The following is a 22,542-nucleotide window of genomic DNA, read 5'->3' as shown; positions in this document are numbered from 1 at the left end:
CAGACTTGCTACATTTGTGAAGAACAAGGCAGAGAAAGTAAAGCTGCCACGGGTGCCTGCATGACTTGCAACAAGCATGGATGCCGACATGCTTTTCATGTGACCTGGTAAGTCTTGCATCAATGTGGTCCATTGAGGAAGTAAGCTTTCTGATTGCAGACCTCTGAACAGTAAATAGGATGGGCTGTTTCCTTGGGAAAGCTGCTGCTCCAGCCGCCCTTTTCTATGCCAACTGCCAGGCTCTTGTCGCCATGGATACTGTTCCTGCTGAAAGGCGTCCAGATAAACAGAAGTATACCTGTAAGCCGAATCAGTTGATTCTGTGGAATTTTTGGGAGTACCTGAGGTCTGATTGGGGTAGAAGACAGTGGTCAATGGAGTACATTGCTATGAGGTTCTTGGACAATTTGTGTGAGCTGGAGCCTTTAATTGTTTTGTGTAATTTCTTTCAGCGCTCAATTTGCTGGCCTTCTTTGTGAGGAGGAAGGTTCTGAAGCAGACAATGTAAGGTACTGCGGGTACTGCAAATACCATTACAGCAAACTGGTGAGTACTGTACAGTAGATATCTGGCAGAATCTGTTCATTGTCTTTTTTTGTTGTATTGAGTTCAGTGCTGATGATTCAGGGTTTTATGTGCTGGATTTGGTTAGCTGCATTGAGGCAGTGGATCATGTCTTACTGCTGCTGCCGCCCTGGCCTCGGGTGATGTCTGGGGAGTTGACGTGTGTCCCACCCTTTCACTTGGGCTACACTTTGACCCTGTGTGCTGTTTATCTTGATCACTTGTTCATTGCATCTCCTGTCCTTGCCTTTTTTTTTTTTTTTTTTTTTTTTCCTTTATTACTTATGTCTAGTTTCCTTATTCTGGAGTTCTGTTGAATGGTGGCTAGTGCTGTGCAGATTACATTTGAGACTTACCCATGTATTTAATTGAAGCCTAAATAATACAAAAATTTTAAATAACTTTTTTTTTTATTTTTCTTTATTCAATAAGATTTCCTCCAGATCCTTCGTATTTGGCAATAAATGTAGAATTTTCTGTGAAACATTGTCATTATTATTACTTATTTGGCTGATGCCTTTATTCAAGGTGACTTTCAACATTTGAGATATGATTGGTTAAGTTTTATTTTTCCCTTTTTCAATTGGAGCACAGGCAGGTGAAGTGACTAGCTCAGGGTCACACAATGTTAGTAGCAGGATTTGAACCCACATCTCCAGTCATCATCTTCTCAAAATAAAGTATTACAAAAGACAAATTTGACTGGCTTGCATTTTGTGGTCACATTCTTAGAATCCAAATTTCTTTCATCAGTCACCATAGAACAAATGGATTTTTAGAAGGGGACTGCAAATTGTCTGGCAGCCTTACCGTTGGTGGTTGGCGCCATTTTGCCGGGATGGGCACTGGAGGGATGACTGCAGGGTTAGTATGCTCCCGCACCAGACTGATAGGCAGCATATACCTCAAGCTGGAGTCCTGCAAGACTACATGGGAGTTGTGGTTGCAGCATACACTCCTTTTGGATGTGTGTGGAGACGCTGGAGGCGGCTATGGTTGGGTCAGTTTCCCTACTTTCATATGTCTGACCCAGAAGTGCTTCTGAAGTAGACCTTTGATGTCCCAGAAGTACTCCCAGCCTAGCTTTACAAAAGGGGTTTTCATGCTTAATCCTGCCCCACCCGGGTGTAACATTTCATCCCAGTCAATTTCACAATCGGTAAGTCATTGTTCATTCTAAGTTGATCTGCTTGTTTAATTAGCTTGTCCATTTTTTTTTCTTCTTTTTACATTCAGATGAGTGCATAAATGTGACATTTAGTAGAATGTAAGATGAGTTTTCTTTTTAAATAGATTTAAATAGCTGGCTTTGCCTTGTTTTCTTTTTAATTCGTTTTTTTTTCCTGTGGATTTGCTGTCTTAATTATATCTGAATGCAAACAATTAATGAATAGTATAGTGGGACACGGGTGCAAATGACACTGGATGCTATTGGACAGCAGCTACTTCACTTGCGTATTTATTAGTAAATAAATTTCAAATAGCAAAAAAATACTAAATTGTCAGCAAAAATTAACCATTGTATCTTCGTCTAACATACACACACACACACGTTCACTTCATGTAGGAATCATTTAGCATAATGGTCTTGTAACATTTGGAGTACCACAAGAAAACACAAAAAATGGTAATTAATAGCTTGCTTAGTTAACAAAGGAGTTCAGTTATAAAAGAAGAAATTGGTTTGGATGAAAGTATACAACCACAAGGAGTCTCGGGACCACATCTGAAAACTCCAACTTTCTAAGATGCACCTCCTTCTCAGGCAGAGTGGTGGCTCTGAGGCTGGGGATCTGCACTGGCAATCGGAAGGTTGCCAATTCGAATCCCGTAAATGCCAAAAGGAACTCTGCTCTGTTGGGCCCTTAAGCAAGGCCCTTAGCCTGCAATTGCTGAGCGCTTTGAGTAGTGAGAAAAGCACTGTATAAATGCAAAGAATTATTATCAGTTCAGGGAAGTTTGGAGTTGGGAGAAAAGGAAGGACACAGCATCATCTTCCATATACAGTATGTGGAGAAGGAAGAGAAGGCAAGGAAATCTCAGTATTTGATTGTTGTTTCCTAGATTAAAATAAAATTGTGACAAATTAAGTTGGCTTTTTTGCATCCAAAGTAGTCGTCTTTGTTGTCTCAAGAGTTTGGCACAATATGAGGTATTGCTTACATCGACTAAAGCTCTATGAAGTGACAGGAAGGCTGCTTTTTTCCTGTCCTACCTTTCTCTTCAGTCTCTTACTGTAAAATAATATTGGGTTCTTCATTACAGAAGATGAAAATAGTTCCCAGTTCCCAGATAAGGCTTGTATAAAAATAGCTTTTATGGTGCTTAACTGTTTAGCTCAGTTCACACCTGTAAAGAAACCATCAGAAAAGATAAAACTTTGAAACCCTTCCATCACTAACCATGTCCTCGTGTAACACATACCTGGGATTCAGTTGGCTTTTAATACTTTGATTTTGTTTTTCTCCATCAAAGAGTTTTATATTACACAAAATGAAGTAAGTTTAAAAGAATTCTAAAATAGGCAGAGACACAGCTATCTAATCAAGAAACCAGTACCAAAGAGGGAGAGTTAAAGCTGTGGAGTTTGGACAGCCAACAGAGTGGAAAAGCTTGCAGTTTGACAGTACGAGTAGTGGTTCTTTAGCATTAAAGAGAAGAATAACCATATGAATAGATGAGACAAACACAGATGTATTTATAATAAACCAAGCCATACAATAACAACAAAGCATGAAAAATACCCAGACCTTTTGTATATGCCGGCTTTGAGAAGAAAATGTGCACAGTGCTGAAATATCAAGCTTCTACCAATAAAGCCAAACCTTACTAAAAAGGGGAAAATAAGACGGGCCAGTGCCTAGAATCTGTTTCCTACTTTTCCTTCATTAATGGTCATCAGCAGGCGTCTTCTTTAGGAGCCGAACCTTGGGTTGTCTACCCCAAGAATTTCCTGGGATTTGCTTATGTTTCATGGTGACCTGGTAGTGTCTGTAGTTAGTAGCATGCTCATGTCACATTCCCATTTGGTGAAACCATCACCGGCATTGGGTAGATCCTCCAAATCCAAAGGGCCCTTTCATCAGATCTACACAAAGCCAGCCACAAAAACTTATGCAGCTATTTTCCTATTTACAGCTGACCAAGCTGAGGCCATTCATACTTAACGGCCGTAGGAAAATCATAGGGTAATGTTCTAGAAATGGCCATATGATTTTTGTTCATCACATGCTTGCAGCAGCACTGCCAGCCATACAATGATTGCTTCTGCATAGAAGCAGTGAGAGAAGTGGTGAAGTACCTGCAGAGGTAGTAGTCTGTATGCTGTCTTCCTTCCTGTATTGATGCTGTGACCAACAAATGGCCACAAATTAGCAATTGGTAAAATATATATATATATATATATATATATATATATATATATATATATATATATATATATATATATATATATATATATATAAATAATAATAATAAATTTTATTTATATTGCACTTTATATTTTAGCAATCCCAATATATATATAATATAAAAAAAATTGAGCTTGGAGTTTCAGGCTTTGGGACACTCATTGGCCATACCATGCAGCTTTTCTCTCTTTTTTTTTTTTTCTTTGTGCTTCATACAGCTTGTGTTTCCGACAGATTGCAGATGGTTCAGTTTTTTTTTTCTTCCATCAACAACATAAATTTGGCTTCTAAATTGTAATATATCTTTTGTCATTATTATTATTTCATAGGGTCTCAGCTTTTCTGACTCTTGGAGGGGCCTTAAAGGTTGGTTTTTATCAACGCTGGTCCATGTGGCAAATTCATGCACGTTCGGCCCACATGAGCCTGCAAAGATTGGTTTGTGCTACTCTGTGCTGCCAGTTAAAGTATTCATGCTGGTGACCCACACCAGATACACAGAGCCTCAGATTGCACTGACCTGTACACTTTGACTGACATGTTGCCAATTTGATATACAGTCAAATGAAGCCATAGGTCAGTGCATAACTGTTCATTTTTGAAAGCAAAAATAAATGTTTTGGGCAATTTTAAGCCAAAGAAAACAGCAAGAATATGGCATATCTTATCCCGTGATGTTAATAAATTACTCGGTGCCTATTGTAGAGTTTGCAAGAAAATATTCAAACAAAATTCAGAGAGCCCTTTATAAGCAAGGCAGAAGACCAATGGGCTGCAAGCACTACACATGGGTGGCCAGGGTGTGATGTGTCTGGGACCAGGCTGGGCAGAGCTAGATGTCTGAGTGGTGGCCATCCACATCCTTCTTTAAATTAGGAGAGTTTTAAGAAAGAGGGTGGAGACTTCCATAGGAAACAAATTAGAGGCTTTGCTGTAGTAGTTTATTAAACTAGCCCGATATTGGCATGACCCTGCAGCAGTGCCACCATGAAAACTTCAATCCCAAGTAGTCAGCAGGAGTGTGCAGTGCCACCAGGAGACTGATGTGTGCTGTACCAGAAGTTGGCATTCAGCTTCAGAGGGAACTAAAATGGTCCAGTGTGGTAAATTAACATATTAATTAAAGAAAGAAACTTATCTTCTACTAGGAAAAGTTTGATAAAATTTTGAGTCAGAATCCAGGCATGGGAAACTTGTCCATTGCGTCTTTAATTAGTATTAAATGATTTAATTATTATCCTAAGCAAATAATTGAAGAAGGGTGCATTTCTCACCGTGGTCTGTTACAAAGTGATCAGCATGGTAAGGGCAGAGGTCCATTTTATAAACAACTGAATTTACATGATAGTGGTGATTAATGCATACACATCACCTGACATTTACTCTGATTGGTTTGTTGATTTACACCCAAATGATTATTGAAATAAAATTCTGTTGTACTACACTCTTGTTCTTCTCATATTAATATTGTTCAGTTGTTATCAGTGAAACCTCTGTGTATATGACAACTGTACAATCTTGTTGTTTACAGAACATCTGCTGATCTCTTAATGATCATTTTGTGCTTTATATCAACTTTCCTCCTAGTACATTTAACTATTTCAGTATCCCTGTTCATGACATTTAAAAAAAAAAATGCTTGTTTATTTACTTAAGTGTGCACTGTGTGATGATGAATGTTGTTAGTGCATATGCCCCGCAAGTTGGGTTTGCAGTGGATGAGAGAAAATTTTTGGAGTGAGTTGGATGAAGTGATGAACAGTGTACCGAAGGGACAGAAAGTGGTGATTGGAGTGGATTTCAATGGGCATGTTGGTGAAGGGAACAGAGGAGACGAGGAGGTGATGGGAAGGTATGGTGTCAAGGAGAGGAATGAAGAAGGTTAGAGGATAGTGGATTTTACCAAAAGGATGGACATGGCTGTGGTGAATACGTATTTTAAGAAGAGGGAGTAACATAGGGTGACATACAAGAGTGGAGGAAGATGCACACAGGTAGATGACATCCTATGCAGAAGAGTCAATCTGAAGTAGTGGCAGGGGAAAGTGTAGTTAAGCAGCATAAGATGGTGGTCTGTAGGATGACGTTGGAGATCAAGAAGAGGAAGAGAGTGAGGGCAGAGCCAAGGATCGAATGGTGGAATTTGAAAAAGGAAGACTGCAAGGTTGTGTTTAGGGAGAAGGTGTGACTGGCACTGGGTGGTAGTGAAGAGTTACCAGACAGCTGGGAAACTACAGCAGATGTAGTAAGGGTGACAGCAAGAAGGGTGCTTGGTATGACATCTGGACAGAGGAAGGAGAAAAAGGAAACCTGGTGGTGGAATGGGGAAGTACAGGAGAGTATACAGAGGAAGAGGATGGCGAAGAAGAAGTGGGATAGTCAGAGATGCAGAAAGTAGACAAGTACAAGGAGATAAGGCACAAGGTGAAGAGAGAGGTGGCGAAGGCCAAAGAAAAAGCGTATGATGAGTTGTATGAGAGGTTGGACACTAAGGAGGGAGAAAAGGACCTGTACCGATTGGCTAGACAGAGGGAAGGAGCTGGGAAAGATGTGCAGCAGGTTAGGGTGATTAAGGATTAAGATGGAAATGTATTCGCAAGTGAGGAGAGTGTGTTGAGCAGATGGAAAGAGTACTTTGAGAGGCTTATGAATGAAGAGAACGAGAGAGAGAAGAGGTTGGATGATGTGGAGATAGTAAATCAGGAAGTGCAACGGATTAGCAAGTTGGAAGTAAGGACAGCTATGAAGAGGATGAACAATGGAAAGGCCGTTGGTCCAGATGACATACCTATGGAAGCATGGAGGTGTTTAGGAGAGATGGCAGTGGAGTTTTTAACCAGATTGTTTAATGGAATCATGGAAAGTGAGAAGATGCCTGAGGAGTGGAGAAGAAGTGTACTGGTGCTGATATTTAAGAATAAGGGGGACGTGCAGGACTGCAGTAACATCAGGGGGATTAAATTGATGAGCCACAGCATGAAGTTATGGGAAAGAGTAGTGAAAGCTCAGTTAAGAAGTGAGGTAATGATTAGTGAGCAGCAGTATGGTTTCATGCCAAGAAAGCACCACAGATGTGATGTTTGCTATGAGGGTGTTGATGGAGAAATAGAGAGAAGGCCAGAAGGAGTTGCATTGCGTCTTTGTGGACCTGCAGAAAGCATATGATAGGGTGCCTCGAGAGGAGCTGTGGTATTATATGAGGAAGTCAGGAGTGGCAGAGAAGTATGTAAGAGTTGTGGTAGGAGTGACGGAGGTGGGATTACATCAGGGATCGGCTCTGAGCCCTTTCTTATTTGCAATGATGATGGACAGGTTGACAGATGAGATTAGACAGGAGTCCCTGTGGACTATGATGTTTGTTGATGACATTGTGATCTGTAGCGATAGTAGAAAGCAGGTTGAGGAGACCCTGGAGAGGTGGAGATATGCTCTAGAGATGAGAGGAATGAAGGTCAGCAGGAAGAAGACAGAATACATGTTTGTGAATGAGAGGGAGGTCAGTGGAATGGTGAGGATGCAAGGAGTAGAGTTGGCGAAGGTGGATGAGTTTAAATACTTGGGATCAACAGTACAGAGTAATGGGGATTGTGGGAGAGAAGTGAAGAAGAGGGTGCAGGCAGGGTGGAGTGAGTGGAGAAGAGTGTCAGGAGTAATTTGTGACAGACGGGTATCAGCAAGAGTGAAAGGGAAGGTCTATAGGACGGTAGTGAGACCAGCTGTTATGTGAGTTGGAGACGGTGACACTGACCAGAAAGCAGGAGACAGAGCTGGAGGTGGCAGAGTTAAAGATGCTAAGATTTGCATTGGGTGTGACGAGGATAGACAGGATTAGAAATGAGGACATAAGAGGGTCAGCTCAAGTTGGATGGTTGGGAGACAAAGTCAGAGAGGCAAGATTGCGTTGGTTTGGACATGTGCAGAGGAGAGATGGTGGGTATATTGGGAGAAGGATGTTAAGGATAGAGCTGACAGGGAAGAGGAAAAGAGGAAGGCCTAAGCGAAGGTTTATGGATGTGGTGAGAGAGGACATGCAGGTGATGGGTGTGATAGAGCAAGATGACGAGGACAGGAAGATGTGGAAGAAGATGATCTGCTGTGGCAACCCCTAACAGGAGCAGCCGAAAGAAGTGCACTGCAAACCAAAATACTTAACTACTGTTACCTCCAAATTATTCTCCCACACCAAGTGAAGCTGCAGCAGTCTTTGACAGATAGCATTTCAATTCTGTATTCCACGCAAAGTGGCTCGTCAGCATAATATGGGCATGTTTTATATGCCTAAATTATGCAAATCTTAACTTATAGCATACTCCATATCTAATTTGTGTATTCTGTAATACCAGTTTGAGGCGATTAAATAACAATTTACAGTATTGATACAAAAATAAGTTAATAAAAACACTGGTATCTCAAAGTGTTTCAGTATTGTTATGTTGCATCCATGGTAGTTTTACCCCAAAGTGCAACAAATTAGCTGTGCACAGCACACTGGAGTGAGTGCCGAACTTGCATGATTGTGGGAGGGCCAACTAATTTTGCAATATGCCAGTGTACACCATGGGTGCAAAAAGGTCTGAGCTTCTTTTGGATTGCTGGGCAGTGCTGTTCAGTGCTGCAGGTTTCCATTTTGTCTTTTCAGAAGTAAACAGTACTGTGAATAAGACACTGAAAAAAACAAAAGGGTGAAGTGCAAAGTGTCAAGGATCAGTGGATGTTGCTGACCATTTGTACAACGCTCTTTTTCAAAACTGCCTTTTGAGAGTGCCGCTCCATTGGCTTACTTAAAACAAAGGTCATGATACAGTGCTGTTGGTGATCAGGTGTCAGTGGTGGTGCTTCATTTTGTTGGAATCAAGTTCCCTGTTTTGTTGAATGTGCCAGTGTATAGACATTTCTTTTCAATAGCACATCTTATAAAACAAAATACAGTTAGGTCCATAAATATTTGGACAGAGACAACTTTTTTCTAATTTTGGTTCTGTACATTACCACAATGAATTTTAAATGAAACAACTCCGATGCAGTTGAAGTGCAGACTTTCTGCTTTAATTTCACGGGGTGAACAAAATGATTGCATAACAATGTGAGGCAACTAAAGCATTTTTTAACACAATCCCTTCATTTCAGGGGCTCAAAAGTAATTGGACAATTGACTCTTTGGCTATTTCATGGGCAGGTGTGGGCAAGTCCGTCGTTATGTCCTTATCAATTAAGCAGATAAAAGGCCTGGAGTTGATTAGAGGTGTGGTTCTTGCATGTGGAAGATTTTGCTGTGAACAGACAACATGCGGTCAAAGGAGCTCTCCATGCAGGTGAAAGAAGCCATCCTTAAGTCTGCGAAAACGGAAAAAACCCATCCGAGAAATTGCTACAATATTACGAGTGGCAAAATCTACAGTTTGGTACATCCTGAGAAAGAAAGCAAGCACTGGTGAACTCAGCAACACAAAAAGACCTGGACGTCCACGGAAGACAACAGTGGTGGATGACCGCAGAATCATTTCCATGGTGAAGAGAAACCCCTTCACAACAGCCAACCAATTGAACAACACTCTCTAGAGGGTACACGTATCGATATCCAAGTCTACCATAAAGAGAAGACTGCATGAAAGTAATTACAGAGGGTGTACTGCAAGGTGCAAGCCACTCATAAGCCTCAAGAATAGAAAGGCTAGATTGGACTTTGCTAAAGAACATCTAAAAAAGCCAGCACAGTTCTGGAAAAACATTCTTTGGACAGATGAAACCAAGATCAACCTCTACCAGAATGATGGCAAGAAAAAAGGATGGAGAAGGCGTGGAACAGCTCATTATCCAAAGCATAGCACATCATCTGTAAAACACGGTGGATGGAGGCAGTGTGATGGCTTGGGCGTGCATGGCTGCCAGTGGTACTGGGACACTAGTGTTTATTGATGATGTGACACAGGACAGAAGCAGCCAAATGAATTCTGAGGTGGTCAGAGACATACTGTCTGCTCAAATCCAGCTAAATACAGCAGTCAAATTGATTCATGATACAGATGGACAATGACCCAAAACATACAGCCAAAGCAACTCAGCTGTTTATTAAAGCAAAGAAGCAGAAAATTCTTGAATGGCCAAGTCAGTCACCTGATCTTAACCCAATTGAGCAGACATTTCACTTGTTGAAGACTAAACTTCTCACAGAAAGGCCCACAAACAAACAGCAACTGAAAGCCACTGCAGTAAAGGCCTGGCAGAGCATTAAAAAGGAGGAAACCCAACATCTGGTGATGTCCAGGCGTTCAAGACTTCAGGCTGTCATTGCCAGCAAAGGGTTTTCAACCAAGTATTAGAAATGAACATTTGATTTCCAGTTCTTTAATTTGTCCAATTACTTTTGAGCCCCTGAAATGAAGGGATTTTGTTCAAAAAATGCTTTAGTTGCCTCACATTTTTATGCAATTGTTTTGTTCACCCCACTGAATTAAAGCTGAAAGTCTGCACTTCAACTGCATCTGAGTTGTTTCCTTTCAAATTCATTGTGGTAATGTACAGACCTAAAATTAGAAAAAAGTTGTCTGTCCAAATATTTATGGACCTAACTGTATATGATCAAGTGAGTTGCAGACTTTTATATGCCGTTATCAGTGTATCTATTCCTTGACTCTCTAACATCGCTATACCCTTATAGGTGTATCTTCTTCTTTCGGCTGCTCCTGTTAGTGGTTGCCACAGCAGATCATATACCCTTATAGGTTTATAGGGTCCTTATTGTCCTTTGTACAGAGTCCAGTGAAGTTCTTTACTTGCATCTGCTCATCAGCATGCAACAAGTCACCGCTCTCCATCTCCATGCTTTAAATATATTTTGGGTATTTTTGTTGTAGTTTATATTAATAACATTTGAATCTGTCCCTAGATATTGAACAGCCTTTATTAAGAATTGCATCAATTACGTTCCTTGCAAAGAAAATCTCAAAACGATTTGTATTTACCTCAGAAGCACAACCGGCATTTCAGAACATCTCACTATTGAGCATTCTCTTTGAAGTGGATGTTGACCCGTCAGGGTTTGGTGTGGGTGCAGTTTTATTAAAGTATTTTCCGAATACTGTGTAGAGGTAATCGTGCCTTCTATTTAAAAAAAAAAAAAAAAACTCCAGCTGAACAAAATTATGAAGACTAACATTGAAGCAGTGCCTTGGATGAGTTACATTAAATATTATACATTTAATTTCTGGATATCATTGATTTTTTCAAGGGTCAGAAATTGTTCTCTGGTGCCTTTCATTCTTTAGTAGTTGCCATTTTTTGTGTTTTGATTAAATATCCTGTGCTGGTGAGCTTTTTCTTGGTGTATCTGCTGCTTTGTTTTGTATTCTCTGTATAGGTGGATGTTTGTCTTTGTACCATGTGTGCTGCATACTGCTGACAGATATGGAGACCAGAGTGGTTTAACTTCATGAAGTTTTAATCTGTTGCCGTTGTACGTCATGAACAGGACTTTCTGGGAGATCATGTTGATCCTTGCAATCAGCCAATTGACAGACACGGTCATAGCAGTATATATGAAGACAAACAACTTGACAAAGGAGGACACCATTGAATTCTTCTTTCACTTTGGTTACATCAGGGGACCCATGTCGACTCTGAATTGGTTTGTCCAGAATCCCACAACACTTTTGTAATGAAGTACCTTGTAATTTTTTCTACCAAATGACTACTTCTTGGGCAGCACGGTGGCGCAGTGGTAGCACTGCTTCCTCGCAATTAGGAGACCCGGGTTCGCTTCGTGGGTCCTCCCTGCGTGGAGTTTGCATGTTCTCCCCGTGTCTGCGTGGGTTTCCTCCCACAGTCCAAAGACGTGTAGGTTAGGTGCATTGGCGGTTCTAAATTGGCCCTAGTGTGTGCTTGGTGTGTGTGTGTGTGTGTGTGTGTGTGTGCACACACCCTGCGGTGGGCTGGCGCCCTGCCCAGGGTTTATTTCCTGCCTTTAGCCCTGTGTTGGCTGGGATTGGCTCTAGCAGACCCCCATGACCCTGTAGTTATGATATAGTGGGTTGGATAATGGATGGATGACGACTTCTTAATTTGTATGATAAGCAGAAGTAAAAGTGGCCTCATCTAATAAGCTGGCAGAAGCTAATCTCTAGAGAGTATGGCAAGCTCTGTGTGCTGTGGGTGTCCAGGGAGGTGCCAGACACAATTTTGGACTCTTACTGCATGTAATCGATCAGTAATGAAATGCATGGCAGATGTTATTGAAATGTGATGAATAATTAGCTTCCAGTGTGATAACTGTGTTAATAATTAGAGCACTGTTAATTGGCCACAAAAGTCTGAGATTAGGCAGTGACTTCTTTATCTGTATTTTGTCAAAGGAATGAAGGGGGTGAGACTGGGTGGGGTAGGGTGGAGCAGGGAGACAGTAGTCCACTCTGCCAGGTCCATTGCTTTTAGAAGGCCACCTGGTGCCTAACAGTGGAGTCTGCTTTATCTTGTCTGTGGTGCAGGAAGAGAGAGAATTTCTGTGGGCTGCATGCTGATAAGAGCAGGATAAGGGCCATCCGGTGGGGGAAGAGATTCATGTGTCCTTTGTGATATAGCGGCTTGGGCATTGCGCTTTAAGCCCCTGCCACTGTGTTTGGGAAAGTTATCATATATTCTGATCTTGGGTAAGACAAATATACAAAATGACAGTAGCAGGCACAAGGTACTAATTAGATCATACATATGCATAAAGAAACAGATTTGTTTAATCACCCAGTAACGCAAAGAAGCTCTCAACTGATCAACATACAGTGGACTCTGAAACAATTCAGACCCTTTCACTTTCTGCACACTTTATTGTATGGATTGAATTTTACTCAATTTGCCATTTTTTGCCTACAGTGAGGAACATAAGTATTTGAACACCCTGCGATTTTGCAAGTTCTCATGGAGGGGTCTGAAATTCCCATTGTAGGTGCATTCCCACTGTGAGAGACCGAATGTAAAAAAAAAAAAAAAATTCAGGAAATCACATTGTATGATTTGTACAGAATTTATTTGTATTGCACTGCTGCACATAAGTATTTGAACACCTGAGAAAATCAGTGTTAATATTTGGTACAGAAGCCTTTGTTTGCAATTACAGAGGTCAAACGTTTCCCGTAGCTCTTGACCAGGTTTGCACACACTGCAACAGGGATTTTGGCCCACTCCTCCACACAGATCTCCTCTAGATCTGTCAGGTTCCGGGGCTGGCGCTGAGCAACACGGAGTTTCAGCTCCCTCCAAAGATGTTCGATTGGATTTAGGTTTGGAGACTGGCTAGGCCACTCCAGAACCTTGATATGCTTCTTACGGAGCCACTCCTTGGTTATCCTGGCTGTGTGCTTTGGGTCATTGTCATGTTGGAAGACCCAGCCACGACCCCGTCTTCAGTGCTCTGGCTGAGGGAAGGAGGTTGTTGCTCAAAATCTCACAATACATGGCCCCATTCATCCTCTCCTTAATACAGTGCAGTCGTCCTGTCCCCTTCGCAGAAAAGCACCCCCAAAGCATGATATTTTCACCCCCATGCTTCACAGTAGGGATGGTGTTCTTGGGATGCAACTCCTCCTTCTTTTTCCTCCAAACACGGCGAGTAAAGTTTAGACCAAAAAGTTCTATTTTGGTCTCTTCTGACCACATGACTTTCTCCCATGCCTCCTCTGGGTCATCCAGATGGTCATTGGCAAACTTCAGACGGGCCTGGACATGTGATGACATGAGCAGGGGAACCTTCCGTGCAATGCGTGATTTGAAACCATGACGGCATAGTGTTGTACCGACAGTGACCTTTGAAACTGTGGTCCCAGCTCTCTTCATGTCATTGACCAGCTCCTCCCGTGTAGTTCTGGGCTGATTCCTCACCTTTCTTATCATCTGTGATACCCCACGAGGTGAGATCTTGCATGGAGCCCCAGTCCGAGGGAGACTGACGGTCGTCTTTAGCCTTTTCCATTTTCTGACAATTGCTCCAACAGTTGATCTATTTTTACCAAGCTGCTTGGCAATTGCCCCGTTGCCCTTTCCAGCCTTGTGGAGGTCCACAATTTTGTCTCTGGTGTCTTTTGCAAGCTCTGTGGTCTTGCCCATGGTAGTAGTTGGAGTCTGACTGACTGTGGGGTGGACAGGTGTCTTTAAAGAGCTCAGACAGGTGCTACTAATTAAGATTACTAAGTGGAGTAGAGGTGGACTTCTTAAAGGCAGAGTAACAGGTCTTTGAGAGCCAGAATTCTTGCTGATTGCCAGGTGTTCAAATACTTACGTGCAGCAGTGCAATACAAATACATTTTGTACAAATCATACAATGGGATTTCCTGAATTTTTTTTTACATTCTGTCTCTCACAGTGGGAATGACACCTACAATGGGAATTTCAGACCCCTCCATGATTTCTAAGTGGGAGAACTTGCAGAATCACAGGGTGTTCAAATACTTCTGTTCCTCACTGTATAAATGTACACTCATAATACATAACAAAGTGAAAACATGTTTTCAGAAAGGTCTGCAAAATTTTGTTGAGAATCGAAAACAAAATCAAAATTATTAGGAATTCTGAAACTGTGCTGGAAAGTCATCATAGTGTTGTGTCATTTGTTAACATCTGCTGTTGTAAGTTTGACATCTCGTCCAACAAGAAGTGGCATAACGTGCTACCAGCTTTATTTTTGAAGTTCTGCTGTGAATGTTTATAAAGTTCTTTGGTATTATTAAACAACCATGCGGTACCTTGTAGTAGAAAATAACAAGTAGATGGGTCAAAATGCAGAATGAGAAGAAAAGTAAAATATCTGAAAGCCAGCAGGAGACTGCTTCTTTATCTTTGTTAGGCTAGAATGCGTTTACAGGCACATGTGAAGACTTCTGACATAGTTTGTAAGTTTTTCATCTCTTCTGGTTCATCCCGCTTCCTGTTCAAAAGCGGTCCCGCCCTCACGCAGCCGACACGGCATTTCTCGATTCCTGTTCCTGCTCTTCCAAACCCTTCTCCACGCTGCCTGAGGCCTACCATACACCCCCACGCTGCTTTTCTCGATTCCTATTCCTCCTTCAGACTACTGCGTTCCCCGCTCCTCTCTCTTGGTGTCATGTCACGACCCTATATCTAGCCTGACTGCGTAACCTTTCACTTCAGCCATGTGTGCGCCTGGGAGTCTTTTCCGTAGCCTGCTAAAGAAGGGTACTCTGTTGACCATTGGCATTGGTTTCGCTCCTTGCTATTGGTTTCGCTCCTTCGTATTTTCGTTCTGCTGCGACGGTTGTTTCTTAAGCCTTTGTTATAAAATGAACAACAGTATCTTCTCTGTCGACGGGTTTTTGTACAACGTCATCTCAATTCCTGGATCCGGCAACTCCCTGTTCCTATCAGTGGGTTATTTCTTGATACAAATGGTTGACAAAGGCAATGCACTCTCACTATGACATAGGGCAGTAGATTTCGTTGCATCACATTGGGACAGATTTAGAGACATTCTTCTTGTTGTTCTTTCCCATGCAAGTCGAGTTATCACAAGAAGTCAGGAGTACTATCAATACATGGCAACATCTATTCACAACTGTGTCTTTCAAGAAGTATTTATTTCTTCTTGATTTCTGAATTCCTTTCTCACCATTTTCCGTTCCTGTTCTTATACCGCCGTATGCTACAGCGGGCATCGGCTAGTATCATTTAAACCTAAGACAATTAAACAATGGCAATTGGGAACTGCCTGGAGTCAACAGTTATCCATAGTCTATATAATAGGTAGACAAAGCCATATGTTATGTAGCTCTCTACAGCCTGCTGTTGGCCATGGCTCAACATTAGACATTGGGTGAGTTTTGGTAGAGCCTTGATGTCATTGTTTTGGATGATGCTGTATAGCTGTTTAGCGATCCAGTGTCAAAAGACGACTGCATTGTCTTTTAAAGTGAAATCCTGTCAGACCTCCGACTATCTGATGCTAGGGCCCCAATCTTTGCTTTTTTGTCAGTTGCTCAATTTAAACCAGGAAGTTTTTGTAACTAAAAACTTAATTACTTGTGACATCTCCACATGGCAGAGATTATTGGGTTTAATAAGGTTGGCACTGAAGTCAGTAGATGAAGTAATAATAATAATAATTCATTACATTTATATAGCGCTTTTGTCAGTACTCAAAGCGCTATCCACACAGGGAGGAACCAGGAAGCGAACCCACAACCTTCCACAGTCTCCTTACTGCAAAGCAGAAGCACTACCACTGCAGAGTCATGAGTTGGTTCACCTGCAGCTGTGTTGCACCCAGGGCCACCCACAGGTATAAGCAGTCATCCAGTGCTACATTAGTAACAAAGGTCAAAGCCACAAGTCAGCTGTTTTGCATACCCAGCAGACTGTCGGTTGCCTGTCTGGTGATTTCAAACTTTTTTTCTTGTAGGTTCACCTTGTGACAGAGTACCGCAGGTAGATTTTGCCAAAACGCATGTCTTTGTCCTCAGTCTTGCTGTCACTCGGTGTCATTTTCTTCAGTGCTTTTCAGGGGTACAGATGACAAGTTACTGAACTGTGAAGTATCTGGGTTCCTTTTGTACATTTAATATTTTGATGACATCATTTCAGAGGCCAATCGTCAGAGTGGCACCTTTAACACGTTGACTGCCACAATGTACATGGGTATATTCGTTCCTGACACAACTGTTAAATCAGTTTATTTTAATCTGTTCATTACATGCACTTTGTTATGGAACAAAATTCACAATAAGACTTTTTATTTTGTCTAAAACAGTCGAGTTACCTCAGAGTTGACGCATGGAACAGAAAATTGTTTGTGAATACCAGCTGTGCAATAACTCATCATCTGGGTCAAACATGTTTGTTAGTGCATACTTTGTTGCAGTCGAATGTCTGTTGGCATTTGTAATGGTGAGAAGCTAATCTCTGAGAGATTTTCAGATGGTTGTAGTTCTACATATGTAAATTGTTTGTGAAAAATAAATGTTTTCCAAAATATGACTAATGAGGGAAAAAAAACTGAAAATGAAGTATTATGTTCTATGACAATGTACTGTTTTTTTTTTTTTCTTTCGGATGCCCACTATTCTCTGTACACGTGTTACTCACAAATATGCTTAAGTCGGGTGCTTCATCCCTGAAGACGATTAACAAGATATCTCACAGGTGGCATCTCTCTGTAGATCTTCTGCTACAAATTAACTCATTTTATCGGTTTGAAGTTACTTGGCTCATGCATTACATTTAATTTAGATGAGCCTTGTCTCTAACAATGACTGTTGTAACACTTGATGCTTCTTCATGTGTGTCATCAGACTTGGAAGAAGCCATGTAATGAATTTAAGTGGACTTATGGGTGTCAAAATCTTGGTGAAAGGGGTGCGAGACCTCCTGAACGATCCACATAACAGGCTATGACATACACCAACCTGCACAAGAAAGGCTTCACCCCGGGCAGCCACTCACAACTATTGCAGGCAGGCTGCAGCCTGTATAGGCCCATAAATGGGAAGCTGACTTTAACAGTTCAACATACTGTAAAAGTTCCAAAATGTAAAGGAATGCCTTTTTAGAGAGAGGAACAATAAACCCCCTGGGCAGTTAACACAAATTCATACAGAACATTTTTTTAGTAATAAAGAATGTATTTATATAAAGATGATAATAAAGAGCAAAAAGCGGCAAAGTAAAAATAAGTCTGAAAAAGGTTTTATGTATAGCTGCATTTGAGAACAAACAAGTCCCAAAACACAAACAAAACAAATCCAAACGCAGAAAAGATCAGAAACCAGTTGAAAATCAAACACATTTACTTATTGGATAAAGGAGTCATCTCAAAAACTCCTACAACTACCTGAGATCTACTGTTGGGACCCCCTCTCTAACTTCAATATAAAGGCAGCAGTGGTGTCAGGGTGTCCCCCAGCTCCTGTGAGTTCCACCACAAAAACATAAGGAACAGCAGAATGTTTAAAGATAGGTTTGCTAATTGTTTGTTATTGTTGTACTAACAATTTACATAAAGAGGTGAAAATCAGTAATCAAAAAACAAGAATTAAATGGAAAGGTTTTACTCCTTGGTTTTCATGTATTTTCTAAGGGTGAACAACTGTGGCAGGCTGCTGAATAGCAGGTAACAGCAAAAGTAATATGGTACCAATGGGACTGGTGGCATTGTGAGTAGTGCATTAAAGAAGGAATCTGGTAATCTCAAAAGAGCTCAGTCTGGAAGTGCCCTGATATACGGTGATAATAGGCTCCCAAACATTTGAGTTCTGGCACATTTTTTTAATCCCGTCTCAATTAAGATTATGCTATTACATTTACTTACTTTATCCAAGGCGACTTACATTTATGATACAATTGGTTACATTTCTATTGGTTGTCCATGTGGAGCACAGGCAGGTCAAGTGACTTGGTCATGGTTACAGTGTCAGTAGTGGGATTTGAACCCACAACCGCAGAGTTTGAAGTCCAAAGCCTTAACCACTACACCGTTCTGCCTGCCATTTCAATCATATCATGGATGGCTTTTCACTGTGGCACACAATTTTCGTATCGGTTTAAACCACAGTACAAAAGCGTATTACATTTGAATTTATGGCCGTAGATTGGGTGTCATAACTAAAAATAAAGCAAATGTATTGCATTTTGGTTTAAGACCACACGTGAATTGCACCAAAGCAGAATTTAATTAAGTGACCAATCAGTGTCGAGAGGTGAGGGCAAGGGCTGTGTTAACAGTTGGACTAATGGGCATTCAAACTTCTGAACATTTTTGTATCCTGGTGGCAAGTATAAGTTTAGTCATTGTGGAGTGTTCACAAAGATGGTGAGAAGCATGTTTTAGATCTCGCTGAAAAAGTTTACTCTTGTTTTGTTTAAATAATGTATTATGCTTACCTTATATTTCTTCATTTTTTTCTTCTGATATTCCAGAACAGTACATCAAGAAGTTTTAGCAATAGCCTGTACTGTTATCCACATCTACAGGTATCATTAGCACTTGAATGCTTTCAGAGATGTTACAGTAGTAACATCTTCTCCTTCTCCTGTTGCTTTTTCAACTACATTACCCCTTTTGAGCAATTAGTCGAAATGGAAGAAGACAATGCAATCATTTACATCACCAGCTTCCATCTGTTCAGTGAGGCAATGGATCCCCTGCCTTATCATCTCCCCATTCTGAAAACACTTGTGATTGGAATAACTCTCACCTGAGTTGTTGATGTCTTTTACTGTCTTTTGATGCTGAGTGGTCATTTGATTACATAATTGTGGTCTTGAATTGAAGTGCAGTACATTGTGAGTAGCCAGTAGGTGCTGTGCAATACATTTGCTTTATATTTAGTTACAACACGCAATCTATGGTCATGAATTAAAATGTCTTTCTATTGCATTTTAAACTGGCATGAAAATTATGTACAATCGATAATTTGATATTTTTTAACACCTTGCCTAATCCCTCTGCCAAAACTGAACCATATGCATATGCAGTGAAATATAGACATCATGTTGGATTGCATTAAATTCCATCCATCCATCCATTTTCCAACCCGCTGAATCCAAATACAGGGTCACGGGGGTCTGCAGGAGCCAATCCCAGCCAACACAGGGCACAAGGCAGGAACCAATCCCGGGCAGGGTGCCAACCCACCGCAGGACACACATAAACACACCCACACACACAAGCACACACTAGGGCCAATTTAGAATCGCCAATCCACCTAACCTGCATGTCTTTGGACTGTGGGAGGAAACCGGAGCACCCGGAGGAAACCCACGCAGACACGGGGAGAACATGCAAACTCCACGCAGGGAGGACCCGGGAAGCGAACCCAGGTCCCCAGGTCTCCCAACTGCGAGGCAGCAGCACTACCCACTGTGCCGCCTTGCATTAAATTATGTCACAAATAAGCATCCTTGGACTTAATCATCAGATGTTTAAAATGAATACTATACCTGCTGTCAAGAAGGGGCTGAGAGAAGATAATTATGGCAAGATTTGATAAAGTTAGATTGCCTAACACACATTTTACTTTTTTTCCTAATTTGAGGCTTTAGTGTCAGTTCATTTTTAGGAAATGTGAAAAATGGCAGAAACATAAAAAAAGAGCCCATTAGGAAAGCTGCAAGACGAGCAAAAGAAGCTGCCTAAATAAAATGACCATTGAGCATGTGGGCCCCGTGTGTTAGGTGGCAGTACAGTTGTCCCATTTTCCCGCCCAGTGTTTATTGACTGGTCTACACATCTGTCTGGTCTGTTTCTGATTTGAGTGATTGTTTGTGTAAAAGAGTGCTTTTTGCCTTCTCTCTTGATTGCACTGTCCACAGTGGGGTCCTAGACTCCATGTTCCACTGTTTCAGTTCATAAGAGGCATTGCTCCTTACCGTGTCTTCAAGAATGTAGCCCATTTAGTATGTCAGAACAGCAGAAGTCCCATAGTTCACGGGTAGAGCTGGTTAAATTGGAAACAGCACTCCAAAAGAGGCCTTCAGTGGTGCTGCTTGTTGTTTGAAAGAAAGTTCTGTTGGGAGTTTTTTTATTTTTTTTATTACTTTAAGGGTATGTTCTGTATTTTTCCAATCAGTTATTTTTGCACAATCATGCTTTTTTTTTTTTTTTTCTTTTTCAAAAAACTAAAAAAAATCTGTTCTTGCAGTTTGCAATTTGGCTTAAGGGTTTGTGGGTTCAGAGATGACAAAAAAGGCCTTTTCTTTCAAATCACTATATACCATGATGGTGAAGAGAGAACCTTTGACTTGAAAAATACCAAACTTGAACATTCTACCTGCTAGGTCAGTAACCTGATGGCCTATTTGCACTGCTGGTACTCTCGCTGAAGATGGGACTATTTTATTTATATTCTGCATTAAGATGAAATGGGGAATTTCTTCTATTTTCTCTTTCATTCACTTTTTTCACACATTTCTCTTTTCAATTCTTCCAGAAACACAAGGAAAGAGACAAACATAAACCGAAGCACAGACGAACAGTGGAGCCTGTTCTTGTCCCTTCTTTGACTGTAACAACAGAGAAGGTATGTTGGTTTTTCTACAGTAACACGGCTTAGTCTCACTGCCCTGAGCTGTGCGCTCCTGCCATCTGATAGCTATTAATGGTCTGTCGCTGGCTGTTAACACAAGACAGTATGAATCCACAGATTTATGCTGTTTATGCATAATTCTGACCATAATATCTGCGTGGCCCAGCAGAAATTGAGATTTCAGACTAGATAACACTTCGATTCTTTATCTGTCCAGTTTTGAAGATCACATGCCCACTGTAACCTTATGTTTATGTCCTTAGCTAAAAGGAGTGGAACCCAGTGTGGCCTCCTTTTGTATTCAGGGAGTGTCTTCTGCACACTGCTGTTGTAAAGGAGTGCTGTCTAAGGGTTTGCGACCTCTCCATTAGCTGGAACAATTCTTGCCATTTGTATCTGACCTCTTCTGATTAACCAGGGTTTTCTGCACTCAGAACTGCCACTAACTGGATTTTTTTGTTTATCAGTCCATTTTCTGTTATCTCTAAAGACTGCATTCTGGCACCAGTAATCCTCCCATCACTTACATCACATGTATTGTTCATTATAATGTTTGGCTGAACAGTAACTCAACCTCTTGACCATGTCTGCCTGCTGCATAGAGATTAAGTTGCAGCCACATTATTGATTGTACGGAGAAGTGGCCTATTTAGAGGGCCAGTATGGCAGTGTACTTAATAAAGTTACCACTGACTGTGTATGTGCAAGTATATTACATTTGTATTGTGTGTTTTTGAACCCTAAGGCTCCTAACTGAACTTTTAAGAGTATGCACACAGTAAAAAAATTTGAAAATCATGGACTTAATGAAACCAAACTTTCAAATGCACTCCACCCAACTGGCATTCAGTTTTAGACTACAGCTGTCTCTCAGTACACTGCTCAGTGTTGATATTAGAACAGTCTAGACAAGAACAGGCCATTCAGCCCAACAACACTCGCCAGTCCTATCCACTTAATTTATCAGCGAAGCACAAAGTTAGCCAATGAATAAGCTGTGACTGGTCCAGGCTCCTAGCCAATGAATGAGCAGAGAGGTGGGTCCTCAATTCAAATAATCATTCACATTTGAGCAACTTGTTGTTTCATTCATGAGAGCATTTTGCAGATGTGATTTATTTAAGCGTGTTTTAGTATAAATAAACATGTTCTGGACATTGTCAGCCTACAGCTGGGTGACTTGACATGTGGATTATGCAACATGAGTAACATGAGATTTTTTTCATGGTTATTTTTGCTATTATTTTGCTTTTTGTCTAGCATTTCTTTACATAGATGCCTAATATATCAGAAACTTTATCATTTTCATTCTGCAAGAAAATATTAGATTAATAATTTACTATAAACTACATGGGATAAGTAATGGGGAAAAAAAAAGTGTGGTAGCTGGACCATTCCACTCACTTTTGAAAGCCGCCCAGATATTCAGTCTGGCCACCCTTTCTGACTGCCGCTGTCACTTGACTTTATGCGCTGTCATCATTTTTTTCCACACTGTGCTGATTTTGATGCTTTACCCACTGGTGTTTTTCCTAACCCACTACAATATGTAA

General features: G+C 41.0%; 1 protein-coding gene across 11 annotated transcripts in view; it reads left to right on the top strand.

Annotated features, from left to right (window-relative positions):
- Nucleotides 1–22,542, top strand: part of mllt10 (MLLT10 histone lysine methyltransferase DOT1L cofactor) — a 193,445-nt gene that overhangs the window by 122,336 nt on the left and 48,567 nt on the right. For 8 of the 11 annotated variants that reach the window (XM_051929241.1, XM_051929242.1, XM_051929243.1 and 5 more), the window contains 4 exons: nucleotides 4–107; nucleotides 453–546; nucleotides 18,882–18,935; nucleotides 20,894–20,983. In XM_051929241.1, the coding sequence (XP_051785201.1) occupies nucleotides 4–107; nucleotides 453–546; nucleotides 18,882–18,935; nucleotides 20,894–20,983 (342 nt within the window). The remainder of the gene's footprint in view (nucleotides 1–3; nucleotides 108–452; nucleotides 547–18,881; nucleotides 18,936–20,893; nucleotides 20,984–22,542) is intronic. The other 3 variants (XM_028803345.2, XM_028803346.2, XM_051929244.1) reach the window with 2 other exon arrangements.

Source organism: Erpetoichthys calabaricus, chromosome 6, assembly GCF_900747795.2.
Source record: "Erpetoichthys calabaricus chromosome 6, fErpCal1.3, whole genome shotgun sequence".
Taxonomy (NCBI): domain Eukaryota; kingdom Metazoa; phylum Chordata; class Cladistia; order Polypteriformes; family Polypteridae; genus Erpetoichthys; species Erpetoichthys calabaricus.
This window is presented reverse-complemented; position numbering and strand designations above follow the sequence as displayed.